Source organism: Phalacrocorax aristotelis, chromosome 3 (assembly GCF_949628215.1).
Source record: "Phalacrocorax aristotelis chromosome 3, bGulAri2.1, whole genome shotgun sequence".
In the NCBI taxonomy this organism is placed as follows: Eukaryota; Metazoa; Chordata; class Aves; order Suliformes; family Phalacrocoracidae; genus Phalacrocorax; species Phalacrocorax aristotelis.
The window spans coordinates 46,735,832-46,756,179 of record NC_134278.1 but is presented as its reverse complement, the minus strand read 5'-3'; the positions used below and the strand labels follow the sequence as shown (position 1 = coordinate 46,756,179).

General features: G+C 42.0%; 1 protein-coding gene across 4 annotated transcripts in view; it reads left to right on the top strand.

Annotated features, from left to right (window-relative positions):
- The first annotated feature begins 980 nt into the window (after positions 1–980).
- ASCC3 (activating signal cointegrator 1 complex subunit 3) overlaps positions 981–20,348 on the top strand; it is a 281,717-nt gene continuing 262,349 nt past the window's right edge. For 2 of the 4 annotated variants that reach the window (XM_075087348.1, XM_075087351.1), the window contains exons 1-2: positions 981–1,066; positions 19,656–19,799. In XM_075087348.1, coding sequence (XP_074943449.1) covers positions 19,710–19,799 — 90 coding nt within the window. In that variant the 5' untranslated portion in view covers positions 981–1,066; positions 19,656–19,709. Of the gene's footprint in view, positions 1,067–7,480; positions 7,547–7,881; positions 7,955–8,486; positions 8,613–19,655; positions 19,800–20,348 lie in introns of those variants that run through there. The other 2 variants (XM_075087349.1, XM_075087350.1) reach the window with 2 other exon arrangements.

The following is a 20,348-nucleotide window of genomic DNA, read 5'->3' as shown; positions in this document are numbered from 1 at the left end:
GAGAAGACAGCACGCTTTGGAAGACAGAACACAAGAAAGGACACTTGAGAAGACAGAAGTCAGAAATAAACCATCTGAATGCTAGCCGTTATCCAGCTGGAGGCCTCTTAAGAGTCCAGATGCATTTGTGTACAGACACCCAAGCACTCTCGAGTGAGCATTTTTTTTCCTTTCAACTCGTTTTTTTTTTTCCTCCCTAGAATTAACTGACATTCCTCATTCTTCTTGCCCCCTCTCTCCGCACAGCTTGGTCTTTAGCATCATTTTGCTACAGTGCCTTTGGATTAGAAACCCCACTGCTCAGGAACACACAACTGAGTAAGCAAGCGTGGAAGGCACACGCTGGTTTCCAGATGTGGTTCGGGGAGCAGTAAGCGTGCAGTGATGGACAGGCCCTGGTTCGGGGAGCAGTAAGCGTGCAGTGATGGACAAGCCGCGGTTTGGGGAGCAGTAAGCGTGCAGTGATGGACAAGCCGCGGTTTGGGGAGCAGCAAGTGTGCAGTGGTGGACAGGCCCTAGTTCGGGGAGCAGCAAGTGTGCAGCGGACAGGCCACTGAGGAGCAGAGACGGCTGAAAGCCACGGAAACTCACGCCGGGGGCAGCCCACGGCACTGAGGCGGGAGCAGAAACGCTGCCGGCAGCGGCCCCCACGGCGTGTTCACTCACGCAGGAAACTGCGGGAGGCCGGGCGGTGCCCGGGTGTCGGCCCAGCAGCCACAGCCCCCGGGCGAGAGCATTTTCCAGCACAGGCACAGCTCAGGCACAGCACCGGGCGGGGCGGGGGGGGGGGTGGGAAGATGCGGCCTGCACCTGGGACCGGCCTGTGTGCGGCGCCGGCTTTCCGCGGCGCGGAGAGGCACTGAGGAAGGCGGGGGAAAGAGGCACGGCCTAGGCACGGCGGGCAGCGAGCCGGGCCAGACGTACGAACGGAGCGGGCGGCTACCGCGATGCGCACGGCCGCTGGCTGCCTGCACCCTCCCCCAGCGTCGCCCCGCCTGCTCACTTTACGGCAGTGTCGCGCCGCCCCGGCTGTTCGCGGCAGCGGAACCGGCAGGCCGGAAGGCAGGTGTGCGGCGGGCCCGGGCGGGCGGGGGTCGGGCTACGGCGGAGGGAAGGAGGGTGGGGGGCGGCTGGCGGCGGCCTCGGCGGTGGCTGGAGCTCACCGCGCTCCGGAAGACTGGGCCAGCGTCGCTCTCCGCCGTGGCTGGCGCGGAGCTCCGGTGTGGTCCCCTCGGTGAGGAGTGGGATCGCCCGGCCCGGCCCGGCGGCACGCGTCCTCCCGCCGGCGCGCCGGTCTCTGCCCGCCGCCCCCCAGCGGGGAGGGAAGGAGGGAGGACGGAGGGGGGCGGCGTTTCGGGGCAGCGAGGCCGCGGGCCGGTGCCGCGTGGGGTCCCCGGCCCGGCGTGGGGTCCCCGGCCCGGCGTGGGGTCCCCGGCCCGGCGTGCGCCCAAACCCCAGGGCGCACCGCGGGCGACACAAGATGGTTAATAAAGGCCGGGTCCCATCCTCGTTCTACTTCTGGTCCTGGCCTCAGCGTGTTTCTTAATTATTTATTAGGGGTAACGGGAATATTTGCCGATTGGGAAACGCAGAGGTGTTGGACGGGCCTGAAGTTTTTAAGTAGTTACTACTGGTATTAATAAATGTAGAGAACTGGACATGAATGAAGAACCAGCGCGCGATCATGTAGAGTGTTTTTCCCCTTTCTAGTACTGCTCGCTTCGTTTGGGTTGCTAATGGTAAACTGACGGCTTTGCTTGTAAAATGCACGATGATGTCTTGCCCTTCAGGTGCTTCAGGAGAGTGTGTATCACGCTGAAGTTCAAATAGTACCTTTATTTAAAAGCTTTTGTGAGTTCTGAATTTAGATTTCATTGTTGTTCTTAATATACTAACATTTGTGTAGACCCTCTTCAATCTTCAGGCTCTTTTGCAGAGAAGAGATCTAACAGTCAAGCTTAGTTATTTTCTGAGGATAGACTTGACCTGAGTCTAGTCAATTGAGTAGAAAAAATCTTAGAAATTCTAGAGAAGGTACAGTGAGGGTTATGTATGCCCACATGGTAGGTTGCAGAGAAAGTTTTAGGAGGAAAAAAACCAAACCACCCATCAGTTCAGGTGCAAGCTGGCTTTCAGCTGAAGACCACAATAATTATGTCAGTGAGATGCTGAGTGTAAGTAAACACACACTGCTTGTCAGCAGACACCTTAATACAACAATTTCATTTAGATCTCACTTGCTTCTGGCCATGACAGAGTTAACTTGCATTATTGTGGAATTAGGTGTGTAGCCATTTGGAGGAACTCTTTCCATTTACATGGGAATACTGACCAGCTCCCAGCTAGGGCCTTTATACACTGTATAAATTAGTTTAAATGTTAGACCTGCTCAGTTTTCTCTGAAAGCTAACCTGGCCTTTGGAAGAGGTGAGACCAATACTTCCAAATGACAATATTTTGTTCTGGCAGTTTCTGCGTTTATGGGGCTTTCTTTGAAGCTAAACATGAGTTGATACTTAGGTAGGGTTTCTGGCTTTAAAATTCAGGGGAGCACACACTGTTCTTTCTCACCCCTTTGTTTTCTTCTTCCTTTCTGCAGCTGACAGGTATGTATTTGAGATATATCAACATGTTTCTCCTCCCAGTAACCTATCTCCCCTGAACTTGTTGTATCTTTCCTAGTAGGTAATGTCTTCTGCATGGCTGGTCATGCTTCTTATCCTCCACTGCATCCTTCTAAACTGCTGTGTGTCTTTCTAGAGACAGGGTGCACGACAAAGGCAACAGTACTGTCATGGAGTCTTTTAATACTGACTAGTGGGAGGACAACTTGGTATATTTTAAGGCCTCACTCTTGTCTTTAAATATTTATGTTTCCTGTCTTTTCATGTCTTTCTGTGTTTCCAGCATGACAAATGACATGATGGCTGTCACTTGCTGTAGTCTGTAGATGCGTTTCTGCAAAACTGCAACTAATGTGTTGTTTCTTGGCATCCTCTGTTTTTGCAGTTTCTTACTCTAAGGTAATATGTTTTACTATCCATGTTGGATATGGTTCTTTCAAGATAATTGTAAATTGTAATTTGGCCCCTAAAATAGTTGCGGTCCCTTGCATCTCTGTATCATTTACAGATTTAGTAAGCGTAGTCTTAATTCTGTTGTCAGGAAGAACAGTTTGAGTTGAAAAATCGTTTTTTACAAGGTTAATAGAAAATTTGTCCTTCATAAAAGTACCAGTATCTATTACTTGTTAAACTACAGCTCTTTCTGGAAAAGGTAACCTTTATAAATACTGAACTGAGCTCAGGCTGGTCCATGTTCCTTTTGCATGTTTCATTCCTCTTACGTAGCCATAGGAGCTGCTCTTGGGGTGGGGAAGTGGTTGGGGAAAGGAAGGGCACGTGTTTTTTTTCTCTGAATGTGTAAATGTGTAAAATTTATTTGGAAGATGTTAAATGTGTGATTAATTCTAGCTCATATTAGTGTTTTTAGTACTGAACAGGTTTCTTTTGCCCCCTACAAAATTTGCTGGAAGTCCCTGTTACTCCAAATAACAGCTTAATGTTTCCTGGTAGATTGTTTTCAGTAACAATTGGTGAAATTGGTATTGAGCGCTTTCCAGCCTATGCATTTTTTTAAATCAAATTATGCTTTAATCTTTGGAGAAGGAAGAAAAAAAAAATCTACTCTCTAGTACAAACATCTAATTAAAAGCAGTTTAACAAATGACCTATATTTGTAGTCGGAAGTTTGTTACATGATAGCTGATGTCCGAACTAAGAAGAGAAGGAAACAAGGTTGGACCTCAATTAGATTTAGAGACACGAGGCTCCTAAATCTCAGATTTTAATCCTCAGAAGCTCTGTTGTCATTTCACCCTGTAGCTCTGTTTTCAAACAAAATGTTTGTCTGTTGTCTCTCTCCTGTAGCAGCCAATAACAGGTGCTTAGGTGATATACTGAAAAGAAAAAATTGGAAAACTTCTGTATTGCCTTTCAGTAGTCAGTGATTTAAATAACTGATGATCTGGCTCTAAGCTGTGGACTTCAGTAACTACCAAGGTATCTGACTTCTGTTAATCAGTCGAATTCTCTTTTGAGCATGCTTGAACTTCTAGTCTTTTTGGCATCGTGTAGCAGTGAATTCCCAGAGTTAATTATGTTCTACATAGGAAAGGCATTCCATTTGGTATTGGTTTTGCCCTATTATTCAGTTTTATCATGTACCTCCTTATTCTTAAATTATAAGCAATAGTCAGTCATTCTGTATTTACCCATTCTTGCTTTTCAAACCTCATCGCATCACTGAAATGAGCAATGTCATGTTTATTGCAAGCACAATCCCTATGGGGATCTACAGTCAGGGCTTTCTTTATGCTCGTCTCTCTCTGAGGAGTTTGATCGCCTCTATTTGCACAAAGCAACGTGAGTACATTCCTGTACCGCGTTCAGGAATTAACTTTCATCATAGCCGTTATGCTTCAGATTTGTGGCTAAAACAGTGTTGATAACACACCAGTGTTTTGAGTGTTGCTGAGTGGTGCTTGCGTCGCATAAAGGCTTTCTCTTTCCCACCCTGCCTGCCCACTGAGTAGGCTGGGTGTGGGCAAGGAGTTGGGTGGGGACACAGCTGAGACAGCTGACCTGAAGTGGCCAAAGGGATATTCCATACTGTGTATTGTCATGCCTAGAGATGAAAACTGAGGTAGAGGAAGAAGAAAGGGTGGGGTTGGGGGTTTTTTTTTGCTTCCAAGGTGTCTTGTTTGGAGATTGGTGGGGTGTTGGTCAGCCTGTGGGATGAGGAGCTATTTCCCTTCACTTGTGGGATTTTTTTTTCCCCTTTCCTACCTCTATTAAATTGTCTATATCTCAACCTGTAAGTTTGCTGACTGACTTTTCTTCCTATTTTCTCCCGTCCCATTGTGGTGGAGGGTGAGCAAGCAGCTGTGTGGCTGCTTGGCTGCTGGCCAGGGTCAACCGCCCCAACACTTTGCGCAGCCACCTAAAAAAGTGATTGAAGGAAGAAGTAGCAGCGTGCTCTGGTTCTGTGGTAACAGCACTCGCTGAATTAACCACAGGTGTGAAAGATTCCTGTGCCCTGTGTTTCTTGAGGTTATTCTAGTCATTTGGTATAGAATATTCCTCTTGAAGTTGTATACAACTTTGTATAGTTTACTGAAAATCCATTAGGCTGGGGAGAAATCAATAAAGACTTAATTAGGCTACAGTGGCTGTGCCGGACTGCTTGGGCATTTATCAGTTTATCCTTGCCTGAGAGGGCAGTTGGTGTTTTCTGTGTTTTATTCAGAACAGAACAGAGTTTGGTGGCCGGCCTCTAGCTGAGCACATCTCTCTGAGATGCAAGTTAAAACTCCTGGTCTTTTTCTGGCTTGTTAAATCTTGTTGGTGCTAGAGAAGAATATCTTTAACGGGAAGGTGGAGAATATTTTACCTAGCTGATATTTTAGGGAGAGGAAAGTAGCTAGCTCTCCCCTTTTGTTGTGCACTGAGTTTAGGATCGTAGCTTAGGGATATGGATTATACACCTCCCTAGATTTTCCCATCATTTGTTCTATGGCATGTGTTTCCTCTGAGTCATCTCTTACTCTTGCTTGTCCAAAGGCTTGTTGGAAGTTTGGCCTGAAAAATAACTGAATCTGATATTACAGGCTTGAATTGATCATAATCATAAGCTGGTCATACAGTAAGAATAGATGATCATGGAATGATGCGTTGGTGATTGAAGCATTTTTCGGGTGATTTGTGGAGTAAACTTCGGTTTTCCTGTTTTATATCAGATTCTGAGGAAATTGCAAGAATAAGTAGATGAATTTGTACAGTAGTGACTTGCATGCATTCAAATATTTCTTAAAACATAGTCAGAAACATTTATATCTGAATCAACCACTCCCTTCTTTGAAATTGGTGAAGACTGCTGAACTGAGCTGCTTAGTGAGTCTGTATTTGGAAACTGGATTCTGATGAATTTGTTCAAGAAAGGTGAAGGCATTATTCTTAGCCGCCGCTCTAAGGGGGAACGATTTGTCGTCTCCTTGAAAGATTAGGGAAGAGTAAAGAGTATCTCTGAAAGTCCTCTCTCCTATTTCTTTCAAGAAATTTATTGTCTGTAGTGAGTTGACTGTGGCCAGCAGCTAAACACCCCTGCAGCCTCTCCCTCCCTCCCCTCTGCTCTGAGACTAGGAGAGAACAGGAGACATGTAACAGTTGCTTGGGAAAACACCGTAAGCACAGATATCGTACCCCCCTTGCTTCTGCTTTCCGTGAATTTCTGTTGCTGAGCATGATGATATAAGGTATAGACCTGTGTTCCTCTGAAGCACAAATATAAATAAAATGCTTGGTTATATTATTTTCTTGTTAGTGTGGCATTTTTGTTTATGGGGAGTCTTTAAAAGTTGGTTCTATAAATCTGAACAGTTTGTATGTCTGTCACACTAAATACTCATCATACTTGTTCAAAGGCTTTTAATTGTTAAATAGGAAAATCTTTACTAATATGTGCATATTTCTTAGCTTACAGTACAATTTTTCTAAAATACATTTTAAGAAACTTTACATCCATTCTATGTGACTGCATTTCTAGAACTGTAACCATTTAAAAAATTGCACAACTGGAAAAAATCCTGCTTTAACCTCCTCAGATTACTAGAGACATAATGAGGTATTTTCATTATATCAGCCAAGACTAGTAACATATGCCTCAATTTTTGTTCTCATCCCTGTTTTCTCATGGAATAAGCACACATTTCTGACCTTTACAAGCTTTGCAAAAAGGTGTTTAGGGGTTTCCTCCCTGTAGGAAACCATACAGGTGTCTTTCTCAAAGTATCCTCTTGCGTCTATTGGCAGCGTTATAGGCAGTCAGCCCGGGAAGAGTGGGCAGCAGCTGTTAGTTTTGATTCTAGTTTGCACACATAGCAATATTACAGGAATGCAGCACTACTTTATTTTTTAAAATTCTAATTCTAAACTGCAATAATAATAAATTATCAATTGAGAAGCTGCTATTTGCAGGTCATCAAATAGCTGATGTGCTGTTTGAAGTGCCTGTGTGGCATGTGAGCTCTGAAGAGAAGACAAGGGACTCTTTCTCTAATAATACTATTTTGTGGGACCATGTGTCTGTTCAATAGTTGAGTGTTGTTTAAGTGTATTTTTGACTTAATTTTTAACATGGTTTTTTATTTTCTTGGTAGAAGGGCCTGCCTTAAAAGGAACTATGCATGTTTTCAGACTATAGGGGTATATTTAAAAGGGTGCTCGTTGCATATTTTTTTTTTTTCTCATAAATTTTTAGGCTGAAATTTTGGCCATCTTTTTCCACTACTTCCTACCAGCATTGAAAAACAGATTAGAATAATTTGTATTTAACCCAGATTGAAAATAGACAGTTGTCTGCCGTGGGACAGCTTCTGCTGTGTCTGTTACAACTGTGGGTTTCTTTACAACTGTCTTTGCAGGGAGGAGGTACGTACTATTGCCTCCAGGCAGTAGGAGGAAGGTCTGAAGAGGAGGCACCCCCAAAGGTACCTGGGCAGGCCAGGGTGGTTTGGACTTTCATCTCTTCTTCAACTGGAAAAGCTTGTCTTGATAGGTTGAATTTTTGGAATCTCTATACATCTTCCCTGGACTTCAGTATTTGACCACATTAGGTCAAACAGCAAGCTCTGTTTTGAATGCGGTCCTGTTTGCTTTTCTGATAGGAAATACAAACTTTCACTTTTTTAGCTCCTGAGCTGTGCTGTGACGTGGATTCAGTCAGAGGGGCTTGCTAGACCGTGAGGTGTTCATTCATGTGGACATACCTTTGGAAAAGCATTTAAATAAGCTGACAGAGACTTTTAGGAGGAACGTTAGAGAAACTGAGGGGTAGCATAGTGCTAAAAATAAACAGGTGTCTTATGGAAGACATTGGTCATCAGCAGAGGTGATCGGTAAGTCAGCTGACTTAGAAGACTAGCTAGAAGTCAGTTTTAAAGAGAAAGCATGTCAGGATTTCTTGTTAGCACTTCTTTCTTTTGAAGAGCTGTTCCATATTTTTAGAACATGACAAATTAGTTTTCTCGTACATTACTAGAAGCACTGTAGAAGCTACAGCTTCTTTCTTAAGCAGTCTAACACTCTGCATGTTTCTGTTCTGAAAAATAATTCTGTAGTTTGTTTTTTGTTTCAGATTTCAGCATTACCTGTGTTATTACCAGTTTTATTGATGAAATTGCTGAACACAAAAAAAGATGTAATATTTTCTCTAGATGAGAAATCATGTTTCAGTGCCTTCATAGAACAATTGCTCTTTAAGATTAAATGTGAATCTTGGCCTAGGTTGTATTGTGCTTTTACAGCTACTATGCATCATCTGCTAGGTGCAATTTTATTAACCATAACTAATTACTAAAGAAGTCCCTGAGAGGGACTCGTGATGTTTGTGAAGACAGTTAATTCAGAACTGACATCCTGTCTTTCCAGGTGACATGAATGTTGCCAGTGACTTTTCTCTGAAGAAGAGAGTTCATTTTACACCATGCTGAATAAAGCATGAATTCTATGATCCACTTCTGACGATGCGGATAACATCTGCCATTTTACTTACAAGTCAGTGCAATTCTTGGACATAGTTCTTTGTCATTAATTCAGCAGAGTAAAAAATAGTAATGTCATGAAGTACCAGAGACAGTGTTATTTAACCAATTAATGAATCCTTGAGCCTGATTTTGCCGGTGCTAATAGCAACACAACTCATCCAGTCAGTATTGCAACTTCAAAAAGACATTCTCCCATGATTAATTAGCTATTGTCAAATGAATCTCAGAAATATATTTTCCAGGTCTATAAGAGTTTCGCCAGTGATACAGCTGGACTTGTCCACATACAGAGAAAAGCTTATTTTCTTTTCTTTCAGATCAGTCTGTAAAGATCGCTTGTGATACCATACATATATATGCAACAATGTGGTTGACTAGAGGTGTTGTAGAGTGTTTGCTGCTTTGGGTTCCTAAACTACTGGTACTGCCTCCCATGTTTGTACAGGGTGCATTAGCTGTGTTGCCCTGCAGTCTCTAGGTCTGGGAGGAAGCTTCGTGCTTTAGGAACACTTACATTAGATGTCCTGTTTACTGACTCATGTGAACACAGTAGTCTTGAAAATAATGGCAACTGACACACAATGGATGCCTTTTATATACCTCTTAAAAACTATTTTCTAGACTTTACCATAATACATTTTTATTTTAGCTCTACCCTGTTCCAAAACTATCCCAAATTTATTCCAGGAATCTTATAGGATGGGTTAATGAGAAGTAAGAGAGCAATTGTACAACCTCTCCTTTGTGACTTGAGTAATAGCATACATGCAGGGTCTTAAGGATTAGTGTACCTGGCTTAGTCTTTTAATGCATTTGAGATCCTTCTTAAATGCTAAAATAAGTTATGTTTTTTCAAAAGGGATGGTTTGCGCTTCCTTCAAGAGCATTTGGGGGAGATGCTCCAGGTTCAGAATGATTCAGTTCCAACTTTGAGGCCTACTGAAACCATATTTTGAAGGAAATCAGAGTTAATTGTGAAGGATAATAATGGTATTGAGTGGATAATAAGCATCTGATTCTTTAGAACTGGGAGAAAATACAGTGTTTGAGGCATTTGTTTAGTTGTCTTTAAATCTGGTAAGTGATTCAGGTGCTTGAACACACCTGTTACCAATCTAAAAACCTCACAGAATTACACCTTGCATCCAGCTACTGTTTCAGAGGATGTGGACGTTTCACAGGACCTGTGTCACATCTACTGGTCCATGCAAATATCTTTGATGTTATAAAGGATCTCTAAAACACCCCTAGGCACTGTGCTTAGACTATCCCAAGGTGTATTTGTAGGACTGAATATTTTAGTGTTATAAGAGTGGAGATGGAAGGGAGGGAGCATTGGAGAGGAGAAAGATTAAGCATATGCTATTTCTTGAGCACGGTTTTCAATCAAATTCACTGATAATGAACAGAAGCTGTATGGTATCTTAACTATTTCTGAGGCATCTGCTGAAGGCTTATTATTTAAATGAAGTTACATTTGTCCTTCTCTTAAGCAAACCCATGCCAGTCAAGCTTGATTTGAAATATAAGCAAATTTATTTAGTTATTTCCTTCTATGGAGAATTCCAAAGCAGAATTAACCAAATCATGAATAAGATGTACCTACCATGAAGAGTATGACTTAGGTATCCTAATTGTAGTAATTGGATACACAGTTTGCTGTTTTGCACTTCAATGTATGTATTTGTTAAATGTCTTCTTTTGGTCTTACTCATCTTATGCTGCTTAAGAAGCTGTGAAGTGAAGTAGAATCGCCTTCCTTCTGGTAGCCGCATTTCCCTGGAAGAGTCCTTTAGACTTTGTTTTCTTCTGTGTACCAAACATAAGAAACATTTCTCAAAAGAAATAAAAAGCAGAACCTGATTTTAGCTGTACACCAAGCTCATGAGCCACGTATAATTTATCTTATCTTTTGAAAGCTAATTATTCAGTTAACTTTACTTGCTTCCTGAGCTTTGAATATCCCAACAGTGAGCTTCTATTATATGCATTGGTATTTCACTTAATTAAGATGTTTTTCATTGTCCAAAAGTTACTTTCTTATTATAGCTTTATTATTTAAAAAGTTGAAAATAAGTAAAGTAATATTGTTGCCCTGCTGAAGTAGAGGTTCAGTTTATTAACTTCAATGGTGTTAATCTCAGCCATTATTTCTTCTGCTCATGGGGTGTTACTAGCTAATTCCAAAAAGGGTGCTTGGATTTTCATGTTATGTCATAGCTGTCTATGCCCAGGCATAGCTGTGTGTTATCCATGAGAGATGTACCTGACTGCATGCTAAAGCTGATACTCTTCTTGATAATTCCTCATGTTAATCTGCCTTGGTTGCATAAAGGTGCTCGCACAGGTTTGTATAGATAATATTTAATAAATCTTCCTAGAAGAGCTGCAGTGTGATGATTTTTACCTTTTGCACAATTAGGTTATGCTTAAATGTTTCTTGTATAAAACCATTAGCCATATCTTTGCAAGTATGTTCTTTCAATATGATTATTTTCTGGTTCTTGCTTTTCTTGGGTTGCTGAAGGATTTTGACAAGTAGACACATACATTCTCTCCCTTTACATAACGTAAGGTCAGTTCACCCTCCCAGATCAATTTCACTAATGTTTTGAAGTGAAGCGTTGTGGGATACCACCTTCTGATATTCTGAAAGGGCTAATGTACCTCTAAACTGTTCTGAGAGAAGGCAAGGGTGTGGAAAGTCAAGAAACAACTTCCCAGCATGGTTTAGTAGTAATGCTAGAATGGAAAGCTTGATTTGGTAAGCTTTTCGTGTGGCCGCCGTCAGACCTTTTGTGGTCTTTGGTATGGTAATTGATTGTGGAAGTACAGTTAAGTCGTGTTGGTGGCAGGATTCTGAGTCTGCTCAAAACCAAGAGAGAAGTGTACCAGAGATGGAAAAGCGGACAAATACTGGTTGAGAACCACAAGGGCATTTCCAGGGCATGCAGAGATGTGGTTGGAAAAGCAAAAGCTCAGACTGAAATTGGCCAGAGATGTCAAAAATAATAAGAAAGGGTTCTTCAGGTAGGTAAACAATGAGCAGAAACAGAAGGAAAGATATTGACCCACTGTTTAGCAGGAGAGGTGAATTAGTCACCAACAATGCTGAAAAGGCAGAGGTTCTCAATACTTTCTTCACCTATGTCTTTACCAGCAGTGTTGGGCCCCAGGCCTTGGCAACAAAAACCCAGGCTGATGCAAACACAGACCCACTGTCAGTGAAGGAAGAGTTGGTATGTGAACTATTACAGGAACTTGTCCCCTACAAATCGATGGGCCCTAACAATATACCCAAAGGTGTTAAGAGAGCTGGCTGACGTTGTTGCGAGGCCACTCTCCATAATCTTTGAGGTGTCCTGGAGACTGGGGGATATCCCAGAAATCTGGATGAAGGCTAATAGCACCCCCATCTATAAGAAGGGCTTAAAGGAGGATCCATGAAATTGTGGGCCTTTCAGTCTTACTTCAGTCCTTGGGAAAGTTATGGAATGAATCCTCCTGGGGACTATCACGAGTGAAATGAAGCACGTGATTGGGAAAAGCCAGCACAGATTCACCAAAGGCAAATTGTGCTTGACAAATGTGGTCACCTTGAATGACAAAGTGACCTGCTTGGTGGATGTGAGGTGAGCAGTGGACATTGTCTACCTGAATTTCTCCAAGACTGTCAGTATGGTTTCCCAAGGCTTCCTCCTAGAGAAACTGATGCATTATGGTCTAGACAAGTGGTCTGTGTGGTGGATGGGGAGCTGGCTGACAGGCTGCACCCAGCAGGTAGTGGTAAATAGGTCCTTTTCAGCCTGCCACAAGTGAGGTCCCCCAGGGATCAATATTGGGCCCAATGCTGTTTAATATCTTCCAAAGTGATCTGTATGATGGGATCAAGTGTAGACTGATGAAGTTTGCTGATACCAAGCTGAGTGGGGAAATGGATACTTTGGAAGGGAGAGTCACCCTGCAGGAAGACATGGGTAGGCTGGAAGAGTGGTCTAACAAGAACCCTATGAAGTTCAACAAGGACAAGTGTAAGGTCATGCACCTGGGAAAACATAACCTGGGAGTGCAGCCCAGACTGGGATGCACCTGGCTGGGGAGCAGCTCTGTGGAAAGGGACCTGGGGGTCCTGGTGGACAGAAAGCTCAACATGAGCGAACAGTGTGCTGCTGCGGCCAAGAAGGCCAACAGGATGCTGGGCTGCATCAAAAAGGGCATCGCCAGCAGAGATAAAGAAGTCATTATCCCACTCTACTCAGTGCTTGTCAGGCCACCCCTGGAGTACTGTGTACAGTTCTGGTCCCCACTATACAAAAAATACGCGGGCAGGCTGGAAGGGGAGTATCACAGCAGTTATGTAATTATGTATGTTTTATTACAGCAGTTATTTTTGCTGAAGTGCATCCCACGTCCTCTCAGCCATCCTTGGTGTGATACAACCTGTGCTACTTTGCTGTTGTTAGCGAAAGGCTTTTTCTTTCTCTCTCTTATCTATTTTTTCATTCTCTGTTTACTTCCTTTGGACATGTACATCCATCTTTACCTTCCATACACCTCCAGCTTTTCTTTTAGTGGCAAACTTTTCTGGAATGGAGTAAGATGAACCCCCTGGGGTTGTTTTCAACTTCTGTTGATCACAGAGTATGAAAGAGAGAGGCATAGAGAGCCCCCTGATAAACTACAGCAAAACCACACACACACACGTGTGCGCCCTCCCCCCCCAATATCTTGTATTTGTGGCTCACGGCCAGTGTTTAAATGAATGTACATGTTATGTATGTTGAGGTTGGAGATACGCTTGTAGTACATCTCTACATGTAAGGCAAGTCTTTAAGTCTCTATTACTTGGGATGCAGTTTGTCGCTTGCTCCAGGGAGTGAAAAAGTTAAGGTGATGGGGCATAAAAATTTCTCAAGCTAACAATTGAACTACATCTTATGTTCTTGGAAAATAAAGGTGAGTTATTCTGAAAAAAGGGTTGTTTTTAAATGTATTTTTTTAAAATGTATTTTTTTTAAATGACAGCTGTCCTTAGTAATGATCTCAAAGAACATCTAAAATGAACACATTATTGGGCCAAGCCACATGTTTGGCATCACACCAAAACAGTATTGGGTGTAATCACAGGAAACACCTCACCAGCTGATGCTGGCAGGAACAGTGTTAGGCAGCTGGTGTTTAATGCCATGTGCATGGCTAAGATTGTGAGAGAGGGAATCTGGAAAGGGTTAATACTCCATGGAATGCATGGCTTGCAATTCCATTATTTGGGGTTTTTTTAGCTGATTTTTTTTTTGGTTTAGTGATTTATATCATTAAGATCCTGAAATTGTCTCTTATGAATGATGGCACACAGGGGCAGTGATATGCCTCCTCATTATGCTGAAGCGTTTGTTTGAATTCTGGTATTCACTGGGATGAATACCATGTATCAGGCAGCCACTATTTCTTCCTGAGTACATTCCTTAATCTTGACATTTCCCTTTCAAAGATTGACCTGGTCTTGACTGGAGATCAGCAATATTTGACATCGGACAACCTGAGAGAATTCCAGTGTAATGTCTGAGCTTTCTTGCAGAAAACTAGGTGTCTGAAAGGGTACAATTGCTGCTACATCATATAGCACTGCCTCCAAAGGTACAGAATATCCAGTTGGAAAATATTAATATTGTATATCTTGCTTTGGCCTGCTGTTTGATTAATGTCCCAGACATCATCAAACCACTACTATCCCTGGCTGTCAACTTTGATGCTAGGTGCTGTATTTCTACTGTTTGCATCAAACATGCTTGGATAAGAAGTTTAAGTGAATCTAATACAAAATGTCCCCATTGTTGTAAAATAGTTTTTTCATCTAATGCTTTTATTTATTTCTTGAAAACGGCAGTGAGAATTACATACCAATAGAACGTGGGTTTTTAAAATATTGAGACTTATTGGTAAATAAAAAATGAAGTTTACCTTTGTGTTAATAAAGCTGCTGAGGTTAACTGTAGCAATTCTAAAATATGTTCATGTCACTAAAATTTAATGCTTCAGGATTTATTTATTTTCATTCCTCTTGCAAAATAGTGTAAAGGAATAAAATCCTCTATGGATATATTTAAAATGTCTTAATGTGTCCTCATGGTCTTGCTGCTTCTGTTTTGATTTAAGATATCCTGTGCTAATCTTTATTTTAATGTTTTTTAAATGCATTTAAAGTACAAAAAAAGTTACTGCATTGCCCCCCCCCCTTTTTTTTTTTAATTGCCTTATGGCTGGGCTATCATTGCCTTTTTAGCTTTCTTTTAATTTGAAATGATCCCACTTTGACAAGTGAAAGTAAAAATGCCGTTTGATCCAAATTCTACGTGGTGAGTAGCAACCTGCTATTAATTGCAGTGTCTAAAGCCTCTTTTTCTGTATAATGTTCTTTGATTAGAAAACCTGAAGTTGTTATTGATTACTTTTCTAAATGAGAGGTTTACATAGATAGCAAGAAACCTGTTAATAGTTTAAAGAATTATAGGCAATATAGGCAAAACCTGGTAACATGGTTTGATATTTCTTAAATAGTTTAAACAAAATGACTGCTGTGTGTAACTTGCCAAATACTAGAGGCTACAGAAGCTGGTACTTTAGGATAGTGCAACTGCTGATTTTCACCTGTGATTTTGTTAATGCTCTGTTATTCCATCATTTTCAACTTGAAAATTAAGGTATCTGCGGTTGAGCAATGCCCTTCTCTTAGCCCTACAGGGTAGCTGGCTTCTTTTGTTAAAGAGTATAGGCATTAAAATAAGTAAGTTTAAAACAAAACAGCAACGACAAAAAACACTTTGACCATAACCTCTGTAACATTTCAGTGGAGAAGAGAAAGAGATGCTTCTGTTGTTTGGTTATAGAAGAAAATAGGAAGGTCAAGAGTGGAAGGACAATTTAAGTGCTTGGTAAAATTGGAAGTGGAAAACTTCTCTAGTAATCACAGAATGGCAGGGGTTGGAAGGGACTGCTTCAGCCGGGACACTTGAACACGTCCACGTGGGTTTTGAATGTCTCCAGGGAAAGAGACCCCACAGCCTGCCTGGGCAGCCTGTGCCACTGCTCTGGCACCCTCACAGGAAAGAAGTTTTTCCTCATGTTCAGGTGGAACTTCCTGTGTTCCAACTTGTGCCCATTGCCCCTTGTCCTGGCCGTGGGCACCACTGAGAGTCTGGCCCCAACCTCTTGACACCCACCCTTCAGATATTTATTGACAAGATCCCCCCATAGTCTTCTCTTCTCCAGGCTAAACAAACCCAGGTCTCTCAGCCTTTCCTCATAAGGGAGATGCTTCAGTGCCCTGATCATCTTGGTAGCTCTCCGCTGGACTTCCTCAAGCAGTTCCCTGGCCTTCTTAAACTGAGGGGCCCAAAACTGCACACAGTACTACAGATGTGGCCTAAGTAGGGCAGAGTAGAGGGGGAGGATAACCTGTCTCGACCTGCTGGCCACTTTCCTTTTAATGCATCCCAGGATACCGTTGGCCTTCTTGGCCACAAGGGCACGTTGCTGGCTCAGGGTCAGCTTGCTGTCCCCCAGCACTCCCAGGTCCTTCTCAGCAGAGCAGCTTTCCAGCAGGTCAGCCCCCAACCTGTACTGGTGCATGGGGTTGTTCCTCTCCAGGAGCAGGACCTTGCACTTGCTTTTGTTGCATTTCAGAGGTTCCCCTCAGCCCAGCTCTCCAGCCTGTCCAGGTCTCACTGAATGGCAGCACAGCCTTCTGGTGTATCAGCCACTCCTTCCAGCTTGGTATCAGCGAACTTGCTGAGGGTACACTCAATCCCTTTGTCCAGGTCATTGATGAATATATTGAATAGGACTAGACCCAGCACAGACCCCTGGGGAACACCGCTAATTAGGGGCCTCCATCCAGACTCTGCCCCGTTCATCGCAACCCTGTTAATTATCTTTGTAATATAGGTAGCAATTTTTTACATTTTTCAGTTTAATGAAAAAAAACCCCAAACCCTCTTGAGATTATGATCTATGTTTACTGTTATGTTTACTTTCAAACTATAAAGTTTGAATGGTTTCATACCTGAATTCTGAGTATAATCTGCTGTTACATGTTTTACTTTCAGTGTTAAAACCACCTTTTTTTTTTTTTTTAAGAAGTAAAATAGGCTTTAAAAGGTATTGCCTGTCATCTTCACAAAGCTTTAGAAAGGTGGATATTGCTCTTTCTGCTTTACAGACAGAAGCTTAGTGGAAAGTTAAGGTTTATGGAAAAGAGGCGGGAAGTCTGAGATACAGTGCTAGGAATGCTTAAACTTCAATTCCTTTTCCTAAAAAACATTAGCAGAATGGGCCCAAATTGTCTTTACTTGATTGAAGGCAGGGGATGGGGAGAGATACTTTTACCATGTAAAGTTGCACTGATCTTAAGCTTAAATTCCCATTCCACTTGTCCCTCTACAAACATGAAATAAGATGGTACCCATTCTCACACCTTTGTGTCTAGGGGGAGTGGCAAAAGTTCATCTTGAATCTCTAGATGTGGGCCCTGGTAAATAGGATTTAATCACTGCTGCCTTTTGGATCCTTGTTTGAAAACCAGCAGATCTTTAGCAGGATCATTTAGTAGTACAGATGTTGCAGATTGAGCTGCAGGCAAACAGGTGTATTTCTGTCAAATCAGAAGGAATTAGTTACTCTTATGGTGGCTGTGGAAAGGCAAGCAGTAGCTCATCCACTCTAAAGGTGGCGTAGTGAAGGCAGGTATCTACATCAGCAGGCTTTATGTGAAAGCAGTTAAGTATTTTTTTTTTTAAACAAAAGTAAATTTGTGTGGTATCTCATAGCGCCACAGCATTTTTGACCCACCATTTACAACCCGCTCTAGTATGTTGCAGAATAATAGCGTAAGTTCTTAATCTTTACATTGGTTTTCATGTTAACAATAGAGTAATTGCACGTGTCCCCTGCTTTCTACTTGATGGCTATTTTTGTTTTTTTTGTGGTGCTCTGGTGAGGGTGGGTGTCATTGACCAGAAGCGAAGGGCCCACGGAGTTTGTCTATAAATGAGGTGCAGAAGCTTTAGGCAGCTGCTCCCCCAAAGCAGCCCCTCTGGGACCGGCAAGTTCTGAAAGCACATAGGCACACGTGGAGCATCATATCTTAATGCGAGCTCAGCTGTAGGGCTTCAGGGCTGGATTTGGTGCTTTGGCCAAGGCTGTGGTCAGGGAGGTGTGCCCTTAACTTGTCCTCTGAGGTTCCAGGTTTTTTATTTCAGAAAGTTTTGTTAACTCAGTGAATAAAGGAGGAAGAAACACTCCTTCAAAACTTGATTTCCTAACAAATGGGCCTGTAGGAGATGCTTTAAAATCTTGTGTGTGTGAAAATAATATTACAGTTGTGTTGTTATATGTTGTTGTAAAGGACCATAATTCTATAGGTATAAAATAAATAGGCAAAATGGAGTGATCTTTAATACCTAATAGCAATACTATCATTGGAGCAGTATGAGAGTGATTTACCATTTTTGTTGGGTTCAAACAAAAAAGGTCGGGTTAGGTTCTCTCAAATTTTGACACACTACTTCTATAATAGTGGCTATAATGTTCCCAGGCTATTTTAACTAGGAGCTACGGTGGCATGACTTACATGTCATCTATCCACTGGACATCTCAAAGCTGAAGTGTTGCTTGGCTCTGTCTGCCTCTAGGCTTGAATTTGAACGTGTCCTCTCTATCCCCTTCACAGTTAAAGATTTTATATTTCCACATTTGTAGCTTCATCATTATAACAATTGTCTCCAAAAGATCAGCTGTTGTGATAGCTTTTCTCAAAAAGCATCTTAACAAGAGGTGGGAAAACAAGCAGACCTGATAAGCCTGTGACATTTCTCTGTGACTGGAACACTGCATCTGGGTTTGCTTTTGTGCTGTATTGCAAAGCTGATAGCTAGAATACAGATGTGGTCATTAAATGAAGAAAAATGTTAAGGATAATTGGATTAAAGCAGGGACTTCTGTACAGTATATCACAGTGCGGGGGGAAAAAAAAGTCATTTTATTAAGTCTATTTTAAGTTATTTAAATTCTGGATGGCCGATAGTCTTCAGGCATGCTAAGAATGATGCAGATCATTAGGTTTGTAATGGTATCATTAATTGTTTCAGAAATAATCTAAATCTGTATCTATCTGCTACCATCAGAAACTGTAGCTGTGCATTAGAGTTCATTAAGCAATTCAGCTGTGGGCACCTTTCAAAATTAAACAACTTGGAGAACAGTTTCAGTAAAAGGCTTGGAATGAGTACAAGTTCAGATGGAGAACAGCTGTGTTTTGCTGTATAGATATGAGCCTGTTTCACACAGGAAATAAGACCGCACAGAAATAGCTGTAGTCCTGGAGAGAGCCCCGCGCTGTGTAAGCGTGTACGTACGCTCCCAGTTGTGAGATAAAAACATCCCAAGGCATACTTTCTTTTTCAGTTTTCTGGTAGTCCTTTTATTCCCTTTCTCTCTTATAATAGTTAAGTGCTATGCGTATTACAATCTTTTTTTCTAGTTGTAATTTTCTTTGCCTGTTTTGCTGGTTAAAAATGGCTAAGTGGTTGTCAAGAAGGATGTCCCTGCATCAGCGCTGGAGACTGTTAGTGACTGGAAAGCTCCCAGTGTGGGCTGGTTCAGAGGAAATCTTCTTGTAGGTTGTAATCATTTACTACTGTTGGGAGCTAAAGTTCAGTTACACAGATTTCGCTGTAATACTCTCTTGTTAGTGGTGCTAAAGGTATAATTGCCACTTTGCCTCATTGCTGGTAACATTTTTTTTTTTAGGAAGAAGGGTGAAGAAGAACATGCTGAGTGACATCCACGTCTTACCGTGTCTTGCCTACGTGTGCCTTTCACCTCCCTTTTCCTGAACCTTGATTATCAACATTTAGAAAGAGCTTTTTCTTTTTTAACTTGTTTAATTGACGTGCCAGCCAAGTTCTGCTTGCTCAAAAAGGTCTTTCAAGTTTGTGATGCAAGTTTGTATTTATAGCATTAACAAAGCCATGTTATTTGTTTTATTCTCATCTAGGTGCTTGAACTGGGATTTAATTTCTTATCCTATGGATCACTGAATGAGTAACAGATGGCCTTGCCTCGTCTTACAGGCGCTTTACGCTCCTTTTCAAATGTCACTAAACATGAGGATTACAGTGAAGAATTAGCTGATTTAATGGTAATGTTTTTTTTTCTTTTCCAGAGCATAACTATAAAGTATTCACGTGTATATAGTAGGAATTGTTTGCTTTCTTAATTTGCATTGCTATTTTGTAAGAGTAGGCAAGCAAGACTGGGCAGAGCGTGTATAGTTTCCTGTGCATTCCTTCATAATGTCCTCGCTCAAAGTCAGATTTGCTGTAGCTTTGTGATTTATGCTAGGCCCTTATAATCATAATGTGCTAGGTCACTTGGCTGCGTAGGTACAGCTCTGTGATTTCATGTTTCAGGCAGTTAAGTTGGGCTGGGCTGGTATGTTTCTAGCTCCGAGCCTATGCAGAGCTGGGGAGCCAAACAGCTGAATATTAAGTTCATCTCAGACTCATATTGGGGGGTGTTTAGAATAAATTTAGTGATACTGAATTTAGGTACTTTTTTTTTTTCTCCCCAAGAAATAATGCATTAAAGCAATAGATGCATTGTGGGAACCTGTATTGTGAAATGAGTTTTGAATCCTGGGAGCTGTAAATCTTCTCAAGCTGCAAGAATTTGGCTTTATTCCTTCCAA